Raw genomic sequence first — 19,069 nt, forward strand, 5'->3', positions numbered from 1 at the left:
ACATACAAGTTATTTGTTCCAATCACAGGTAGGTACGTTAGCATGTGTTTCGCATTTGGCTTACCAGTCACAACAACCCAGTCGAACACAAGAGTGGAAACCATTTCGCTTTCCTGGTAGTTTAGCTCCTTTCATCTCTTCACTGATATTTATCAGCTGAGAGAAGCATCATCAGACCCGGGAATGTCAATTTATGGACATATTGATTTTAAACCCTCGAGATCTGTAACTGAATGTTCGAACGTTGTCGGATTTTCAGGTCCACCGAGTAAGAGCGGGGAAAGCAAAATATCCCGTGGCCTCATAGGAGTTTGGAATTTTTTTGACGTGATAACGTCTTATAAATGGAATGCTGGCTGCACGCACAAAAAAGCATGACCCATTGTCACGTTCCGCCTGAGCCGAGCGTGCAAGAACCAGCCAACCACCGGTCGAGAAAATCTTCTATAATATCAAATAGGTTAAATCGGGTCTTTCTAACTAATTGTTCGTAGTTATATTTAAACAAATTATTTAAATTAAATTTGCAAAAAACTGTAAATAATATTTGAAAATTAAAAAAGTATGCAATTTTTCATCAATGTTTTCTTATGACGTTATCACGTAAAATTATCATCCGTAAACCGACTTTACAGACAACCCCCTTTTTTTGGCTCAGATTTACCTCATAGGACCAAATTTACAAATCTATTGCTCTTATAATTCACAGTTACGCTTACAGGTAATACTGAATGAATGTGTATATGTGAGAGAGATAATGACAGCATCATAATTATTCTTCTACCTAAAACCATATTTAAAATGGTTTTTTGTTAGTACTAATCTTGGATGTTGAATTGGTGGATGATTCATCAGTAATTGCTGTAATTTCACAGTTTATTTCCAGATTTTACTTATTATACGTTGTTTATGTATCGTGGTTCAATGTAAAAGAAGGTGTAGGCTACATGCCTTAATTGTGCCAAACAAAATTTGAATAAATAAAAAATATAATGAAATAGCACATATCACATTTACGGTTATGGCCACGTTTTTTATAATGGGCTTGGCAATTGAGGGAGGGGGAGGGGAGAATCAAGGGAAAAGGGGGCTGGCTAAGTTCAAAAATGTCTTTTTAATGTGTGTGTTTAGCCTGATGGTAGGACAAAAATTACAAGTCTGTTGCCAATAGAACATCTGGAAGGTGTTGGGAAGCGAAATTTTAAGTGTGACAGGACCTTCAGTGAAGCATCTCTGCATATTATAAATTTTTAACAAGCTCAGAGAAGGAAGCCAATTCTTTCCTACTTCCCGAAGACAGACCCAAGTAGTGGCAGAACTGCATTTCCCAAAACTGCACAAAATCGAAGTCAGGTTGGCCAGATATGAATTCCAATCCGTCTGGATTTAAGTCCATCATCTCATCACTACATGACCTTGCTTTGTTTTCAAATTTGGAGAGAAAAAAAAAAATGCAAGTTTAAAAGTTAAAAAAACTGACTAAAAAATTAAATTTATAAACTCCATAGCTTAAAAATAAGAAATGACCAAATCACCACAATGTTAGTTCAATTTCATCATATAAAGTACAAAAAACTTTTGTTAAATAGGTAGCTACATGAAATGTCCCAATTATATTATTTTTTTAAATTTTACTATACCTACCATTTTCATCCATTTAGGCATTATGCACATGAACCAAGTAAATGTATGTGTTTATTATACTGTTGTTTTGAATTTTAATTAAGTTTATGTTGTATTCTCCGAACACAAGTACCCAATACAAACCAACAATGATCGACCACAAATCACAGACTGCCAAACAGGTTGGAACACGACCCAAGATAACTTTAAAGCAAATATTGAAGCTTAATGCAAAAACTTACCTGTTTTTCATCCCAGAATAAAATATTCACAAGATAAAAATATGCAGACAGTTTTTTTATGATACATATTTTATTTTTCATGTAACATTAAAATAGATAATAAAACAATACCTTTATTTATTACCTGAAGTAAAAAATAAAGTACAATACAATACTAAATTTTTTTTTAACACATTTAAGCAGTACATTTTAAGCAAGAATAAATAATTAAACAATTTTGCCTAATAAAATAAGCAGGTGCATTTTTATTTTTATTTTAATGATAAAGACACTTGATTTTGTACATAATGTTACGATGCATAATCTAAAACAAAATACACTGCACTGACATTTTTGGTATCCATTAAACTACATTAAGAAAACATTTTTGCTGCCACAACAAAACTGTGACCTGAACTTAAAACACTTAAATGGGTAGTAACAGCACACTTTTTTTTGTAGTCATGAATTTTTTCTGATACAGTGAAAATGGAAAAGGGAAGGTTAAATAACAGAAAACTTAAGAGAATTTGACTCAGTTCTACCTGTTTTCACACCCTAAAAGTAAATTTTATTTAATAACTTACAATAATTATTTCATAAATTCTTCAGACCAAATTGCTATACAATATACTATAATTGATTCATCATATTTCTTTTTGATGTCAGTTTTTGCTTCAATGTAAATTGACTATATAATTGTGAAAAAAAAAAATGGACTCTTATTTATTGAATTTACTAAACTCTTTAAGAACAGGAAATCAATCCTCTTTTGTCACAAGTTCCTGTAAACTAAAATTTCATCTACAAAAATAACATGGTGTTGAATTTAAATACTTCATTTATTTTTAAAAATTGAATAGTAGTACTAGATGGTATTGGTTCCTTTGAGTAGTTCACTATACCATCAGCACTGTTGAATCAGTTTTGCTCACATTCTGCCTTGGTTTGCCACGTATTTATTAGGGATAGGCCCATCAAATCCTTAGTATTTGGATTCGAAGTTAAAGGGAAAAAAAAGATCCTAACAAAAAATATTAAAGGAAATAAACTACAAAATTGAACACTGATAACCTCTGAAGTTTACTAATTAATTTATTTCTTCCTGCCTGACCGATCACCATTCCCCAAGAAATTGTACTTTTAACGTGTAATTATGTAAATAAAATTACAGTAGGTACTGATTCTGGAAAATTAGCTTGTGGAACAACCATTTCAAAGTGAAGAATGTTTCAACACAGCAGTTATATATATATATATATATATATATATATATATATATATATATATATATATATATATATATATATATATATATATATATATATATATAAATTTTTTACATTATTTTGCTTTTTATCCTTGATGCCTAGATTTATATTCGAGGGATTTGTTAGAATTACTCTCGAGGATTTGAATTCAAGCTTCGGATACCAACCATCACTAGTATTTTAATTTGCAGATTACATTTTAAATGAAGGTTTTCTGGAATAACACAGTGGTGCAACTGTGATTATTATCGACATTTGATCTTAAGGTGACGACTTGCCACCTGCTCTCTATAATCTCACACTTAAGATCGCAGTACACAGCTTAAGAGCACGCCTTGTTGCCAGATCTGCTTGTTCACAACATTATCTGGTATACTATTGATAATCGTAAGTTTTAATATACTTTAAATTTCACCAGTTTATGACGATTTTTCTAAGACCACAATATAGTGCCTTTTGATAGTTATTACAGTTGTATAGGTACATTATGAAGAGAGTAGGGGAACCTGTAAAAAAAAAACAATTAAAAAAAATATTATTTTACAGGAAAAGTCAGTGGTCATTGGAAATAACATGAAATTCCATTAATTATTTTCTATGGTTGATCTGAGGTAAAATTTTAAACACTGAAAGCTATTAAAAAAAATTGATCACAACAATGGTTTAAACCAAAATGGGGAGTTATTCAATGATCTTCATGAAATACAACAAGAAACATTCCAAATTTTACTCTTAAAAATACAACTTTTGTTAATTACTTTTTTTTTAATTATAAAGTTAATATGAAGTACCACAGGACAGCGCAGTAATCTGGTGCTACGTTACCATAAATTTAGTAAATATATTGATATGTATTTTTTTTTTATTGGCTCCCTAGTGTTTTGTATTTTGACGTGGCGACGTCTAATAAATCGATGAACGCCAGCTGCACGCACAAAAAAGGATGACTCATTGTCCCGTTACGCTCATTGTACGCTTGCGCCGCATCTATCTCTCTTCCACTCGATTGGAACAACAATCGATTTGACTTTTTCGAGACACATCAAACTTGAAACACTCCCATTCGTTTCCTACTTTTCCTATCATCGACCTATCCGTAACAGAAGAACACAGATTGGAAGAAGTTAAATAGCAAACATGTATAAAAGTTATAGTTAAAATAATGTCTTCGTTAAAGTAATAAACATATTTGAATTAATGAGTGCAAATAAAAGTCAATTTATCAATTAAATTGTAGATTTCATTTCACTCCTTCTTTGTATCCATACAAAATAGTGATAATTCAATAAAAATGATTCAATTTTATTCATAAAAGTATGCAATCATTTCATTAATGTTTTGTTATGACGTCACGTTTAACTATTGTCCGTAAACCGACTTTACGGACAACCATTTTTTTTTTTTTTTAGTGGATGGAGTGATCACTTCAAGAAGGGTTCTTTTAATTAAAACGTAATAAATGTTCCGAGACCCGAACATTGCCGTACAGTCACGAAGCAGGCCTTGGTTATAATTTTGTTGATTGGATTGATCGATAAAACTTGTGATTGGACTTCTGCCTGGTGGCAAGGAATTACCCCCCTCCCCCCCACCAAACCCAAATTCCTCAACAGGTCTATCCCTCCTCTCACATCTAGTATCTTTCCCCCTCGATCCCATTCCACTCCTATCCCATCCTCACCAGGGATACTTGCCTTCCTCTTTCCGTTCTTCTCCACTTTTTTTTTATCTTCCACACACGATTCCTCCTCCATGTCCTTTGTCTCCCAGCTTTTCCCATCCCTTGTCACCCTAAAGAAAAACTACACCATTCTTTCTGCTTTCCTCCTTTGTTTGTTTTACATACAGTTTGCTTGATCAATCATTGTTTGCAGCCATTGTGCTAAGTGCAAGTAGTGAGGTTTGTGTGCAGCCATTCCTTTTACCGGTGGCACGCTTTTCCAAATGTTTGTAACGGGCGGGTGGCCTACCTATAGGGCACGCGAAGAGGCCGGTCTGTCGCCGCCACTACCTTTCGTTTTCAACTTCGCAATCTTTTGGTCCACGCCCAGCTGTTTGCTTGAATTATACAAATCACTATTTCACGGCTTACCTCGGGCAGGGAAGTAACTAAGAATAGTTTCCACACAGGGTGGGGGGGGGGGGGGGGGGGGCAAGAACTCATATTGACACCCCCCCCCACTTTTTTTTTTTTTTTTTAAATCAAACCAACCGAACTAAAACCTTTCCCCGGCACACCTCATATCACACACAACTTATTTTAATCCCAATAGGTATTCCTAAGTATTTTTGACCAATGGTAAATAAACATAATTATCTGCAGTTGTTTTCATTTTTGATACATCACACGTTGGATATAGTACGCGAAAAATACCATCTTTCAAAACAAATAATTCAGTCCATCTGCCACTCCAGAATAATATTACATTTGAATAAATATCTGTAGTAATAATTACTCTGCCAGTTTAGCGCGCCCACAAATACGGTTCCCAGGGAATAAACTCCGGCTTCCCCCCCCCCCCCCTTTTCTGGTAAAGTGCCTGACCTCGGATAGTAGACTGCTTTACATAATTATTGTTTTTATCCATTAGTGAATTCGTCATGTCCTACGAACTCGCTAATTCTGTCCAGCACATGCGGTGTCCTGGACCAAAGCTTATTATAAACCATTCACGCCACCGGCTTTTTAACTGCGTAAAGAAATTATGTGGAGGGGAGAATGGACGTACTTATGACGTGAATAAATTCAGGAAATAACACGGTGAAAGTCATCACCTCTAGGTTATCATACGTGAATATAAATCAATTTCTCGATAAAAATTAAATTAAAATTGAGTTTTTGAGTTCTATGTTTCGATGACATTACCTCCCAACACTCAATGGTACGTGCAGATTAAACCACATGGTCACCAAAACATCACACAAAAAAAAAAATACAGATTTTCTGGTTTAAAATGTAAAGAAACAACTGACAGGTTGATTTATGAGCGATATTAATCAAGTAAATGATTGCTACACAAATTAATCCAGTACTACCAACAAACAACTGTGATAGTTAAAAAAAATTTTTATTTGTAAGTGGCACATAAATTGTAAAATAATAATAATAAAAATTAACTAGCAAAAAGCACATGCAAAGACTTGCATGATAAACTGAACTTAATTTCTCCCAAAACATTCAAAGATTACAAGTGAAACACTGGTTTTGAAGGTTTAAGTTACACACAAATTCAATAAATTTTTTTTTGTACTCTGTGAACTATTTAATGTTTTTATTGGCAAACTTCCTCGTTTCTTTACTTTCTTCTTCCGCAATTTCTTACTGCGCAATATGCATTTCGGTAAAAATTAACGATAGCACGTTTAGCAAAATAACTTTATTTGTGTGTGATGAATTACAAGCATTCTGTTTATTCGCTGATTCTGTAAGACACTATGTCCGTTTCATTTGAATTAGCTCATGTATAGTATATTTCCTTGAATCTTCATAAAATTTGAAATTCCCTGACCCTTTCATATTTATCCTGATGTATCAAAGACACAGTTTACTTTACGATGCCAACACGCCCCGTGAGTGATGTGTTTTCATAATCATTTTAGAAAATTTTGCAGTAGATATTGTATGAACAAAAGGATATAACACAGAAAAAATATAACTATGTCATCAAGATGATGATTTAACAATCTTTAATGAAAATTTTTTATTTTTGTCGAGTAATTCATGTAAAAAACAGAAGACTTGTTTATTGGTGATTATGTTATAAAAAGAGTACAATGTTCCCACACATTGCTGTAAAAGAAATTACATTTACATACTTCATCAGGAAGGGAATTAAACTTTGTTATTGGAAATTAAAACACTTTTATCGGTAATTTATGTTAAAAAAACTAGTAAATACCAGTCTGGCACGAGATTCTTGTCCGTACAGATTTGCCATACGTATGTCATCTTTTTTTTTTCTCATTACAATTATAACCACTGCTTTCTCAATTTATAATTTAGACTCGGTTATACTCGGTCATGTTTAAGCAAGAGAGAGCACAGAATTACTATGCAATCAAATGGCTCATGAAAACAGATGTAACTGATGGCATAATCAAGTAATTTCTTACAAATTTTATTCCCAACTAAAAATAGATGTGTGTCGAATGTTACATGTGTGCTTCAAAAAATAGTTGTCTTTAAGAAAAATATCTTCTACCAAAGCCAGCAATTTATGTGATTTTTTCCCCCACAAGTCACAAATTTTCAGCACATGTAAGCAAAATATAAACTTAACAAAAAAATTTTTTTAATTTCTTCATAAATTTTATTTCTCAACAAATTAAAAATGTTTCAGACAGACATGCACTTTCGCAATATCCACAGCAACAAGTTTTTGTATACCGAACAAAAAAAAAAATACTGTCAGAAATTTAAAAAATTCTTTTGCCTAACTAAGCCTGTGCGAATGCCAGATTTTTGAAGTGAAACTAGTATCAAAAAGAATTTTATAAATACATGTGAAGTCGAATCAATTGCGAATATTCAATATTCTCGGCGAAGCTGTATTTCACTTGTAAAGTACGGGATTGAAGTAAAAAATAAATATCATTAAGAATTTGTAATGTTTGAAATGTATTCATTAACCGACTGGGCCCTATGTATAACATCATTCAATAAAAATTATGAAATAAACATACATAATATTAAAATTGAGCATCCATAAAAAGCAAATGGAGTGCCACTTTTTTGATTTTTAAAAACTTTATTCAAGAAAAATTGGAAAGACAATGCAAAAAAAAATTAATAAATATTTTCATGAGCGAATCTTAAGACTTCCGATGTTAGCTTTGCAACGAAAGCAAAGCTTCACATACAACCAAAGTTCCAAATAAAACAAACGGCAAAATTTACTGGCGACATCAGATCAAATATTTGAAGAGCTTTGCCTGATTCGCTTAGTCGAAACTTCGGACAGGCCAACTTTTTCCAAAGTGTAAGTCCACAAGTTACAATCATAAATTAATTCAGATTATACTAAAGCAAATATCCGAGAGAGTGGTGTGAATATGAATATTTATAAAATCTTAAATTATTCAAAATTACTCCATTTCCATCTAGTCTGTTAACCAAAACCAAACCAAAATGTGTCTAAAAAGAAAAAAAAGTACTAGAGAATAAAACCAGCAAGCTCAACACAAAAACCTAATTACACAGGCTAGTTTACAAAGCGTTACAACAGCATATGTACATTAGGTCGTAAATATACTTTACGATAGAAATATCTCACAAGTGACAAAAAAAAAAGGTTGGTAATTACTAATTACAAAAGGTATCACATCCACAAAAAAATACGTCAAAAGAATAAACGAGGAGTCAGCAAAATATAAAATGAAACATCACACATGTTTTCAATGCAATACAAGATGCAACTACAAAGTCGGTTTCATAAACCAGTACTACATGATCAACACAACTAAAAATGTTACTTCTTCAATAAATAAATTAACAAACTGAGACCACTTCTCCAAAAGTAATAACCATCCAGACAGACTCCGTTTGGTTTCAAGAAGCCCATTTCAGGACGATGAAAATAATTGGTTTATTCCTGATTAGTGTTATAATCACACACAAACCAACGACTGTGCTTACATCTATGATTCTTGCTTGATCAGAAGTATCTAGATAGCTAATGTGTGTATGTATATCAAATGCAACCAACCGGAACAAAGTGAGAAAATAATTCCTAAATTATGACGCCAAGCAAAGCCAAGCCAAACAAAATTAGAAAGTTTCGTCATCCGTGACGAAATTCGAACTGAATCTCAATCCCAGATTAGATGGGCTATATTTCTAAAACACTACATTCTCTATGAAGAATTTAAAAAAAAAAAATTGATTCGTCATTTGTTAATTCTAATGAAACACATCTCTCCCCACCCCTCCCAGCAAGCCTTGACAAGACAAAAAAAAAAAAACCTTATATTTATTTTATAGCTTTCAAAACGCAAAAAATCACTGCATTAGATCGCCAACTGCTCAAGAATGAAAATTAAAAAATAAGACCGGAGGTGAATGGAACTTTTCGACCATATGTAAAGGTATCAATTCTATCCAGTTTTCCTTTAATTTCTACAGAATATATATAATATAAAGTGAGCAAGTCGATCAGTATTCACCAGACGTGTTACATCTAACCTCGGTTAACGAGCAAATTCACTTAATAGTACAAAACTCGGACACAAAATTTAAAAGCGAAAAAGACTTTACAAAGTACCGTGAACACCGGCTTTGAACCTGATTTTTTGACGAGGAATTTTATTGAAATATTGCCCATCTTGTTAAAATTCTAACAATTAATAACATAAGAGTATCCCTAGGGCTTTCTGAACTCTGGTTTGCGCTATCCGCCCCAGATACACGAAATTACTCTTACCAAATGCTGTGTACCGAGCGCTAAGATATTACACACGAAAAAGAACTTAGTAGTACCTATAAAGTATCATACAGTGTGGAGATTGAAAGTGTGGATACAAGTATACAAGCGAAGGTAAAAAAACCCACACCTCTTCCCTAGCCTTTTCCGAGCAACAGCGGCATAAGTACTGCCTGGGCGTGACCTCCATGCGAAAACTACACAAGTGTCGTCACGTAAGATGAGTAACGGCTTTAAGCTCGTTTAAAACGTTGTAGCATTGCAGGTCCTTACCCTCGCAACATATAAAACATTGGCATACATACCTAATTTTATTGGGTGTTTTCTGATCATTTTCAGTGCCTGATTTAGCTTTTCTGTTTCATGTAAACAGCAGATTATGTTTCAGAGGTAGTAGTAAGTTAGCAATACATATAAGCTCATATTTCTCATTGGTTCATGTTTTTAAGTGTCTTGTTAATATAGTTGATTCAAAATTTATAAAGCCGCTGAAAGTTATTACCTATTTTGCTGGTGGGTTAAGTTTTCAGGTGAAGTCATTTAGTATTTTTCTTTACTTATTTTTCCATTATATTTTTGTCTGGAAGCAGGAGATGCAATGTAATGATGAATTACGTAAGTGTTAGACATTAGAGTGAGAAAGAGAAGACACACAAACGGTGGTTCCCCGCCTGGTGTGGGAACAAACGTATCATCAGATTTGGAAAAGAGAGACAGAGAAAGGAAAGTCCCTAGTTATATGAATGTAGGGTTTTTTTTCCTTCCATTTATTGTAATTTGAGCTTTAATAAGCTGATTTTTTAAGGTGTTTTTTTAAGCTTGTATGAGTAGTCAGGTATTACAATAATCATCCTGTGGTTCTGCTACCGAAAGTAAAATTATATAGTATATAAAATATGGAGTTTTAATGTATCTATGCCAAAATAACTCAGTTTATTTTTGTTAATGCAGTTTTACTTAACTAACTGCATAAAAATGTTATTCTTTATTCATTGTAATTTTTAAAAATAATTTTTTTTGTAAATTATTTTGCTACTTTTTTTTTTACTTGTTATCGTTAAAAATATGATACAGATATTCTTTAACCTTACTTACTATTACCAATTAAAATGTAATTTTTTTATTCATTCATTTCAGTATTTCATTATATAAGTGTAATATTGCCTTGTTCAGATATATATTAACAATTTGATTCAGCTTAGCGAAAATATTTCTAGTATTACCCTCTTTTATCACATAATCGTCGCAACCCATATTTTAGAGCGTCAGAATTTGGATAAAAAAACTTCTCGCGTAAACGTTGCATGACGTTTTTGGTCCCGCAGATTCCGAGCACTCTGTGCAGGTATCTTTTCCGTATAAAACGATGTATTTTAAAGTATAAATCTAATATTTATTTGGAAATTAACTATTTTACTTATTTAATTAACGGAAATACGAAGTTGTCTGATGTGTAAATTTTCTTTTTCCAAGACGTTTTTAAACGTTACATCCTTTATATGTTCATCTGCGCCGCCGCGGTGTACCGCTTATAAAAATTGTAGCCAGCACTAGTTGGCATCATTCATGTTTGGTTATGTTGCTTCCCGTATAGAGCGCGCACACGTAGATGAATATCGATATTTCGCAGACTGAATGCAACGCGCGCTCTCTGTCGAGTGCCGAGTTAACTACATTTGATGGCCCGCACTCTTTCGTGGTGTGTACTACGACGGTAGTTGAGCGTTAGTTCAGGCTCGCATTTAAATTCACTTTTTTTTTTCTATTTAAAGTTGAAGAAAAGGTTGTTATTGAATGACTTATTAATTTAAATTGTTCTGCGTGCTCTTGTATACTCCACTTTTAGATAAACGTACTTTCCATGAATGGGTTTTATGTTTATGAATAATTTTACCTAACAAATATATTTTTTTTCTCCCATAAACGTCGCACCCCTACTTTTCAAACTTGGTTTTAGTATAAAATGTGTGACGATTATCCGATAGAACACGGTAAAATGTAGGCGTCTGCGAGCAGAAGATTTTCACTTCGAGTCGAGCTCGAGCGAGTTTGCTAAAATACTCGCGAGTATCGAGTCGAGTTCGAGTTTTTTTTTAAGTTTATTGCACATAAATTTACTGTGATGGAGTAATAAAATGTGAGAACTTTTGAGAAAAATATGGAAATAAAAAAAGAAACCATTATCATTGTTAGCCTACTAAATTAAAAAATTCGATATTCCTAAAGTATTTGGAATTTCTTATCTCCGCCGGTTGATTTGAAAAGAGGAAGTGAAAGAGCATAGAATAAAAGTATTTTCAGATTTTTAGCATTTTTTTTTCGCATATACCGTTACTCTACATATTTACCAAATTGTTTAACCTCAAAATTAGTGTCAAATATCTGTAACTTGTCATTAAGTTTAATCAATTTAAAGTAATAAAAATAGAAGCATTTTACTTAATTCAATTTACACTTGCAAAAAAAACTTACGCACAATAAACCTACATGGAAATTAAAGTCTTTTTCAATGTCCTGTAGTCTGAAATATGTTTACTCATGTCATCAAATGTAGAGCTGTACTGAAGAAGCCGATTTTGCCAATATTTAGTTGAATCGGCATTTCTGCCAACTTCCAATACTCTTGTTAATTTTCGACCGATATTACTGAAAAACGAAAGAGACTGCCATAACCTAAAAATCCACGAGTACCCTTTTCACTTTTCGTAGTAGTACTACATTCTTTCAGATCACATTATTTCTTAGCAACATGTGCCAACCGTACATATCAAGATTTAACATCCTTTTTTTTTCAATAATGTTCTTTAATTTTAATATGTCCTAAATAAATACATTACCATCACGGTAAATACACATCTCGGTTATTACGGCAACTATAGTGCAAATGTGGTAACTATCATGCTTCTGCAGTAGTTATGGTATCTACAAAGAATCTTTAGTTCTTTTTATGGTAATTATCTTAAGATAACTATTGGAATTGTACTGTAGTTATGGTACATCATCCATATTTCTTCGTAAGTTGTTGTTCATTTGTATTTTCTTCATATTTATATTTACGTGCGCCATTACTGGCAGGAATTTTCATAAAAATGTTAAACGGGACTTTATATCACACATTTAATGGTGTAAATGATGAGACCCCGGACAATTTAAATGCTTTTTATAGTAAAATGCGGGAAATGTTTCCGCATAAGGCGGGAAATACTTCCGCATAAAGGAGGAAAGTGATACATTAATGCTATGCGGAAAATTATAGAAGTAAAAAAAATTAATCACGGAAATTCGTAAATCCCGGGTACGTAAAAATGATGTGTTCATGTATACGGTCGATCATGTTACATTATAAAGTAAAGGATAATAGTGTTGTAAGACTTTTATTCCGATATGAGAGTTTTTTTTTCTATAGGTACAGTGCAAGAAAAGCTCGCTCGAATTTCGAGTTGTTGAAAAGCCACGAGCTCGAGTTCGAGTATTACTAAAAAACTCGACTCGAAACTCGAATTTCGAGTACTCGCAGGTGTCTAGTAAAATGCCAAAATTTAACCATAACTTGCAATCATTCTTGATTACGGAATTTTCAAGGATTCTTAGTGAAATTTAAGGACCTTTAAGGGCCCTTTTTCAATTAAAGATAAATTAAGAACTTATTAAGGATATTAAGCTTGCCTGCGAACCCTGAGTACGTACATGCTATAACAGGTCTATAATTGCATGAGTAAAAGATTGTAATGTCTGAAATGCTAGATTAATAGTGAGTTTAAATACAATGGAACAGTTAATTTTATTTTTAATTTCATTTTCATATAAAATTTGGCTCGGCCTAGCAAGAGAGAAAAAAAATTAACACCACTGCATTTCAAAAGTAAATTTACGTCACAGAAAATAATCAAAACACATACACTCAATACATGATACACTTATATTATTCCAACATGAAAAGACAAACTAAAAAATGCTGAAATAGTTTTAACATACCATAGCAACTTTTATCTTTGGCTATATACTTTTGTTTTCTTAGTAATCGTTTGAAACATGTAAAGATATAAAGATGTATAAAACTAAATTACTGTACAAATACATACAGTATGCATATATTATCAACAAATATATTATAATTTTTTTTTTAGTAAAACCTAACTTCTAAAAAAGCTAATTTCTCGTAAACTTCGAAGAGTCGAAGAAAACAGTGGAGCCTCGGTACGTGCGTACATTAATTTAATTCCACACACAACGTGCGAAACCTGTCATTGCTTCGAGTATGACGAACGTCGTGTTTGCCGTAAGATAAAAAACGTGTGAATAAAAAAAAAAATTTGTTCTAAAAGAAAACTCCGGGCGTAGCGACTCCCGAGTCACCGCGTGTATTCTCGGCACCGTCGACACGAACGACACTTCACGGCTTGGAGTGCCTTCTGTTCGCCTGGCTCCTTGTCACCATCGGACGAGCGCCGCCCCAATCGCCCGACCTGAGTTTCTTCCGCAGGGGGGAAGCGATTCGGCGCACGGCGCTGGTGTCTGCCTTCACGTACGGGGAGAGGCAGCGCTTGCTCCTGGCGTCCTGGGCCGCCGTCGCGACAGCGTCGCCGTTGACGTTGCGGGAGAGAAGGGTGAGCGTTGGGCCCTTGGACCTCAGCGCGCGATCACTCCGCGCTACTGCCCCAGCGGGCTTCGGGCTCCCGCGGTTCTCCGCGTCGGACGAGACCTTCCCCTGCTTGCCGCCGTCCCTCCGGGAGGACGCTCCGCCTGGGGAGCTCCCCGGGGACTTCCTCCAGTGCCCCGGGTTCAGCTTGTTGATGTCGTTCTCGTCGCAGCGGCCCGACGCCGGCGGCTTGCGTCTCGGCGGCGTGCCCTCCGACGCCCTGCGGCCGCGAGTAGTCCCGGGATCCGTCGTCCCGGGGCTCCGCCCCAGCACGTTCTCTGAGAGCCGGCGGTCCGGTACCGCGTGCGGCCTGTCTACCGCTGGCCCCTCGCGGACGCCATCGGACAGCCTGAACAGCTGGCACTTCGCCGCGATCTCGTCAACCTCCCGGGCGGTCGTCGGCCGCTTCTCTCTCCTCTTCGCCCAGTCGCCGCCGTCCCGCGGGCTGCCGGGGGCCGCCTTGTCACGGCCTTCCCTCGGCAGCTTCGCCAGCGGATCGCGTTCGCACGCCGCGGGCTTCGGAACCGGATACCCGCTGCCGTTCCTCTGCGTCGCTCCTTCGGGTCTTTCGCTCTCTTCCTCTCCGCCGAGACACTCCACCTCGCTGGTGTCCTCGTACTCCGTGCCGGAGGACACCATCGGGTGCCTGGTGAACGTGACCACGTCGGGCTCGTCGGGATCGCTACCGCCCTTGCGGAGGCCGTTGCAGGTGGTCTTCCCGTCCGAGGACGAATGTGGCGACAGCCGGCCGGGAGACGACGGGCGGGCTCGCGCGCCGGGCTCCGAAGCTTCCGGCGCCTCCGAATACAGCGTCTGATTGCACAGGACCTAGGGAAAAAAACATTCCGACAGCCGAGTTAGCTCGAGTAGTACCAACTAAACATGTGTGTATATCATGCGGAATGTGAATCCTCGAAAGGAAGGTGGCATTTCAAAAAATTTAATACAATTTCAATGGCTTCGGTTACAGTGTTCAACCTGTCATGAACTTAAAAAGCAATAAATTTCTATAAAAAAAAAAAATAAAAAAAATACTGTCAAACCTCAATAGTGATTATGTCACTTTGCAATAACGTGGTTTGTATTATCCAAACAATAAAAAAAATTTTATACAGTGTTCATCTTGTATATTATATATTGTACCATTTTCATAAACTTAACTAAACTGCAATAATAATAAAAAAAAATCAACAACATCAAAATATTCTACAGTATAAACCCTTTGGGCCAAACTAATTAGGGCCAATACCTATTAGCATAATAATATTTTATAATTAGCCAAAAAAATTGCATTAATACTAGATCGTGTAGTAAAATATACCTCTATATGTTTTTGGTTATTACAAAACCTACATCACTTTCAAAAGCACAAAATCACTACATAGGTTGATAATTTGGTCGAGACATCAAAAAAATATTTTATCAATACAAAACAAAAAAAAAATGTTTGGCATTCAATTCAATGACTTTTTATCTGCACGTGAATCCAAATTTTTAACAAACTTTTTTTTTTTTTTTAAGTGCGTTGGACAAAGTATAAGAGTCTACCATGCGGAAGGGAGGGGGGGGGCAAGGGCGCCCATATGAAAGTTTGTATGGGGAGGGGGGGGGGGGGGGGCAGAATATGTAGGGGGAGGTGGGCAAACCATCACAAATGAAAAAAAATGGCCAAAAATGGCCTTAAAGGACTCAAAATTTTCCCAAAATGTTCAAGAACACCTAATTTTTTTCTTTGCCTGAAAGCTAGGGGAAGTCACGGACCCACCCTGCCCACAGGTATGGGCGCCCTTGGGGGGGGGGGGGGGGGGGTTGGGCACTTGGACTCGTGGTCCGCTTTGCTTCATGTCCAGGACTGGATTTAGTGACCCCAGGGATGCTAGCGTCCCTGGCGGTGAGTGGGGCCCCACATTGGCCAAATTACTTGCATGGAGAGTAATCGAAAATAATAGAACGTGAAATCAGCTTCAATGTAAAACGAGGTCGTTTCACGTGAAAGAGAAAGGGGGCTCACCTCGGCTCGCGACGGCCCGCACGGGTTCAGGAGGATGGTCAGGGCGGAGGTGTTGTCCGCCCGCATGTGCGACCCCTTCCACTTCTCCAAGGCCTTCTCCACCAGCTTCTTGGACGGGTTGATCCACGGCCGCTCCTGCCGACACATACGGGGGACCCCCCCCCCCCCCTCGCCGTGAGAGGGCGGACACACACACGCTCGGCACACGTCCGGCGAAATCCGTTTTAAAAACGATCCCTCGGACGTGCGCCACTTCAATTTTTGCAACTGTCTTGACGTGGAAGAAATTCAAGAACACAAATATAAAAAAAATTAAAAAAAATTGGCCGTCTGCAAAGTCAGTTTACGGACGATAGTTTTAACGTGACGACGTCGTGACAAAACGTCTATGAAATGATTGCATGCTTTTTATGAATAAAATTGAATCAATTTTATCGAATTATCACTGTAACGGGAGTGTTTCAAGTTTAATGTGCCTCGAAAAAGTCAAATCGATGGTTGTTTCAAACGAGTGGAAGAGAGATAGATGCGGCGCAAGTGTACAATGAGCGTAATGGGACAATGTTCGTTACGGGACACTTTTTCATGTGTGCAGCCGGAATTCATTGATTTATTAGACGTCAGATCAAAAAAAAAAAAAAAAGGAACGAAAACATAAAAGTAGCCTGGCTTCTGGGTTGTAGCAGTGTCCTTGGCGAATAATTTCACCAACGTTTCGGTCGACATTGCAGTCTGCCATCATCAGGGAGCATTTACCTACTGATGTTACTCCCTGATGATGGCGACTGCAATGTCGGTGAAATTATTCGCCACAGACACGGCTACAACCCCGGAAGCCAAGCTTACTTCAGAGAATGGCCGTGAGAGGCTGCGAACATTATTGACGAAAACATAAACCCACAGGGAAACAAGCCTAAATCAGCCAATGTCGAACAGCGCAAAAGACGAACCTAAACAAGGTATTATGGACAGCACGACGACAGCAAAGACTAAAAAAATTCTAACTTAAATATCATTGTTGTGTTTGTCTGTTCGACATCAGCTGATTTAAGCTTGTTTCTCTGTGGGAGGTTTTCATTTTTATTCCTTAATTTGCGTTCTTGAATTATTTTCCACGATAAGCAGTGCAAAACTGCAATGCCGTGTGTCCGAGAAATCGTATGAAATCAACGTGCACACTTGAGTTTGGAACTCTCGGGAGATCGCATGGTGTGACGTAGCTGAAGTAATTTTTTTTATCCTCACCGTCACCATATTGTTCCGCCCGAAACATTGGGGAAATGGTGCTTGGTAACTAGTGATGGGTCAGATACTTATTTTGTCGAATCCTAATCCAGGAGTGTATCTCGGATTTACCCCTCGAATCCGAACTTTGGTGTCAAGGGTCAAAAATAAAATAATATACAATAAATTAAAAATATGGTGTTGAAATATTCTACCATTTAAAAAATAAATTCTACAATTTAAACGGTTGATTCACAAATTAAGTTTGCAGAATCAATACATATAGTAATTTTATTCATTTACATGTTAAAATTACAATATCTTGGGGAATGCTAACAGGACAGGTATGAAGGAAAGAAAAAATTGGCCTAGTAAATCTCGGAGGTTATCACTGTTGAATTTTTTAAATTGAACTTATTTCCTTTAATATTTTTCTCCAAATATTTTTCCTCTATTGAATCCTTCGGATTCTAAGAATTTTGATGGTGTTTGAGGATTTGATTGGCCCATCCCTATTGATAATGTCTGATGGCTGGTAAGTATGAATTAGAATTTTCGTCAATAAAAACAGTCACTTTGACTTTGGACCAGGGAATAAGAAAGGATATAGATGGAGCATTAGCCATCAGACGTGAAGACGTTTTAACCCAATTTTTTTCCTTCTTCTGATTTTCACATGCCATGTTTATATTTGTCAGATATTCTAGCCTACTTTTACGAACTATTATAGCTAAGCTGTCCGGAAGAAACATATCCAAATATTACTGATTAATATGTTTATATATAGTCAATTAAAAGTCCTAACTAATCTTTATAATAAATACAAATTTAATTATGAGTTGAAGTTTAGCTCCAATGTCAAATGTCTTAATGTCGTAGGTGACTATGTCGAAAAATAGTGTAAGGTGCATAGTTAATGTTGCCATGGTATTTTTTTTTGCAAGGAAGTTTCTGTGTGAAAAAAAATAATTTACAAAACTAACTTTCGGAAAGTCCCTCATATGGTTGTCCTATTGTTATTGTTTATAACTGTACGTCGTAAATGACACTCATTCAACCAGGAAATACAATGAATCGAAAAAAATCCCCCACCTTTATTTTTTGTTTTGAGCTGGATACCCACTTGATATAGATCCTTAAAGGCGTAATATAAATTTCTTAAACATTAAAATTTTTTAAATAATATAAAACAAAGGGGCTATCCACATCTGTCTGTTCGCTTACATACTTCTAAAATACACAATGTATTTTTAATGCAGTTTTCACCATCATTTACAGAATTTCTTCCCGAAGGTTTGCTTAAAACACATTCATATTAAATTTAAAGCCAGTACAGAAAGTTCAATGTTGAAATCATTTCATAAAAAGATACTGTAAGTGCGCTTAAAAAGGCTTATACAGTCATGACTGATACATCAAATTAACGTGTTACATAATTATATACTGGAATTATAACACTGATTTTAATTACAATCGCATATTATTTGTAACATACGAAAAGCACGCATTTTCCGTGTTGAAGAAAATCAATATAAATTTCTTAGTGAAATTATTTTTTTTTTTTTTATCTTTCAGTCATGTTGGTTCATTTCGTCATGTAAATATGTATTTTTATGAGTGAAGCCCACATTTACTGTATCTATCGGTAACCAATTATATAT

The 19,069-nt window shown here is 35.8% G+C and overlaps 2 protein-coding genes across 4 annotated transcripts in view; one reads left to right on the top strand and one right to left on the bottom strand.

Annotated features, from left to right (window-relative positions):
* The window catches only part of LOC134541253 (uncharacterized), a 119,248-nt gene that overhangs the window by 31,272 nt on the left and 68,907 nt on the right, over positions 1-19,069 (top strand). The gene's annotated exons all lie outside the window — the stretch shown is intronic.
* The window catches only part of LOC134541254 (uncharacterized), a 28,367-nt gene continuing 11,316 nt past the window's right edge, over positions 2,019-19,069 (bottom strand). The window contains exons 5-6 of the mRNA XM_063384531.1: positions 16,185-16,319; positions 2,019-15,001 (exon numbers count right to left, since the gene is read on the bottom strand). Coding sequence (XP_063240601.1) covers positions 13,928-15,001; positions 16,185-16,319 — 1,209 coding nt within the window. The 3' untranslated portion in view covers positions 2,019-13,927. The remainder of the gene's footprint in view (positions 15,002-16,184; positions 16,320-19,069) is intronic.

Source organism: Bacillus rossius, chromosome 18 (genome assembly GCF_032445375.1).
Source record: "Bacillus rossius redtenbacheri isolate Brsri chromosome 18, Brsri_v3, whole genome shotgun sequence".
NCBI classification, from domain to species: domain Eukaryota; kingdom Metazoa; phylum Arthropoda; class Insecta; order Phasmatodea; family Bacillidae; genus Bacillus; species Bacillus rossius.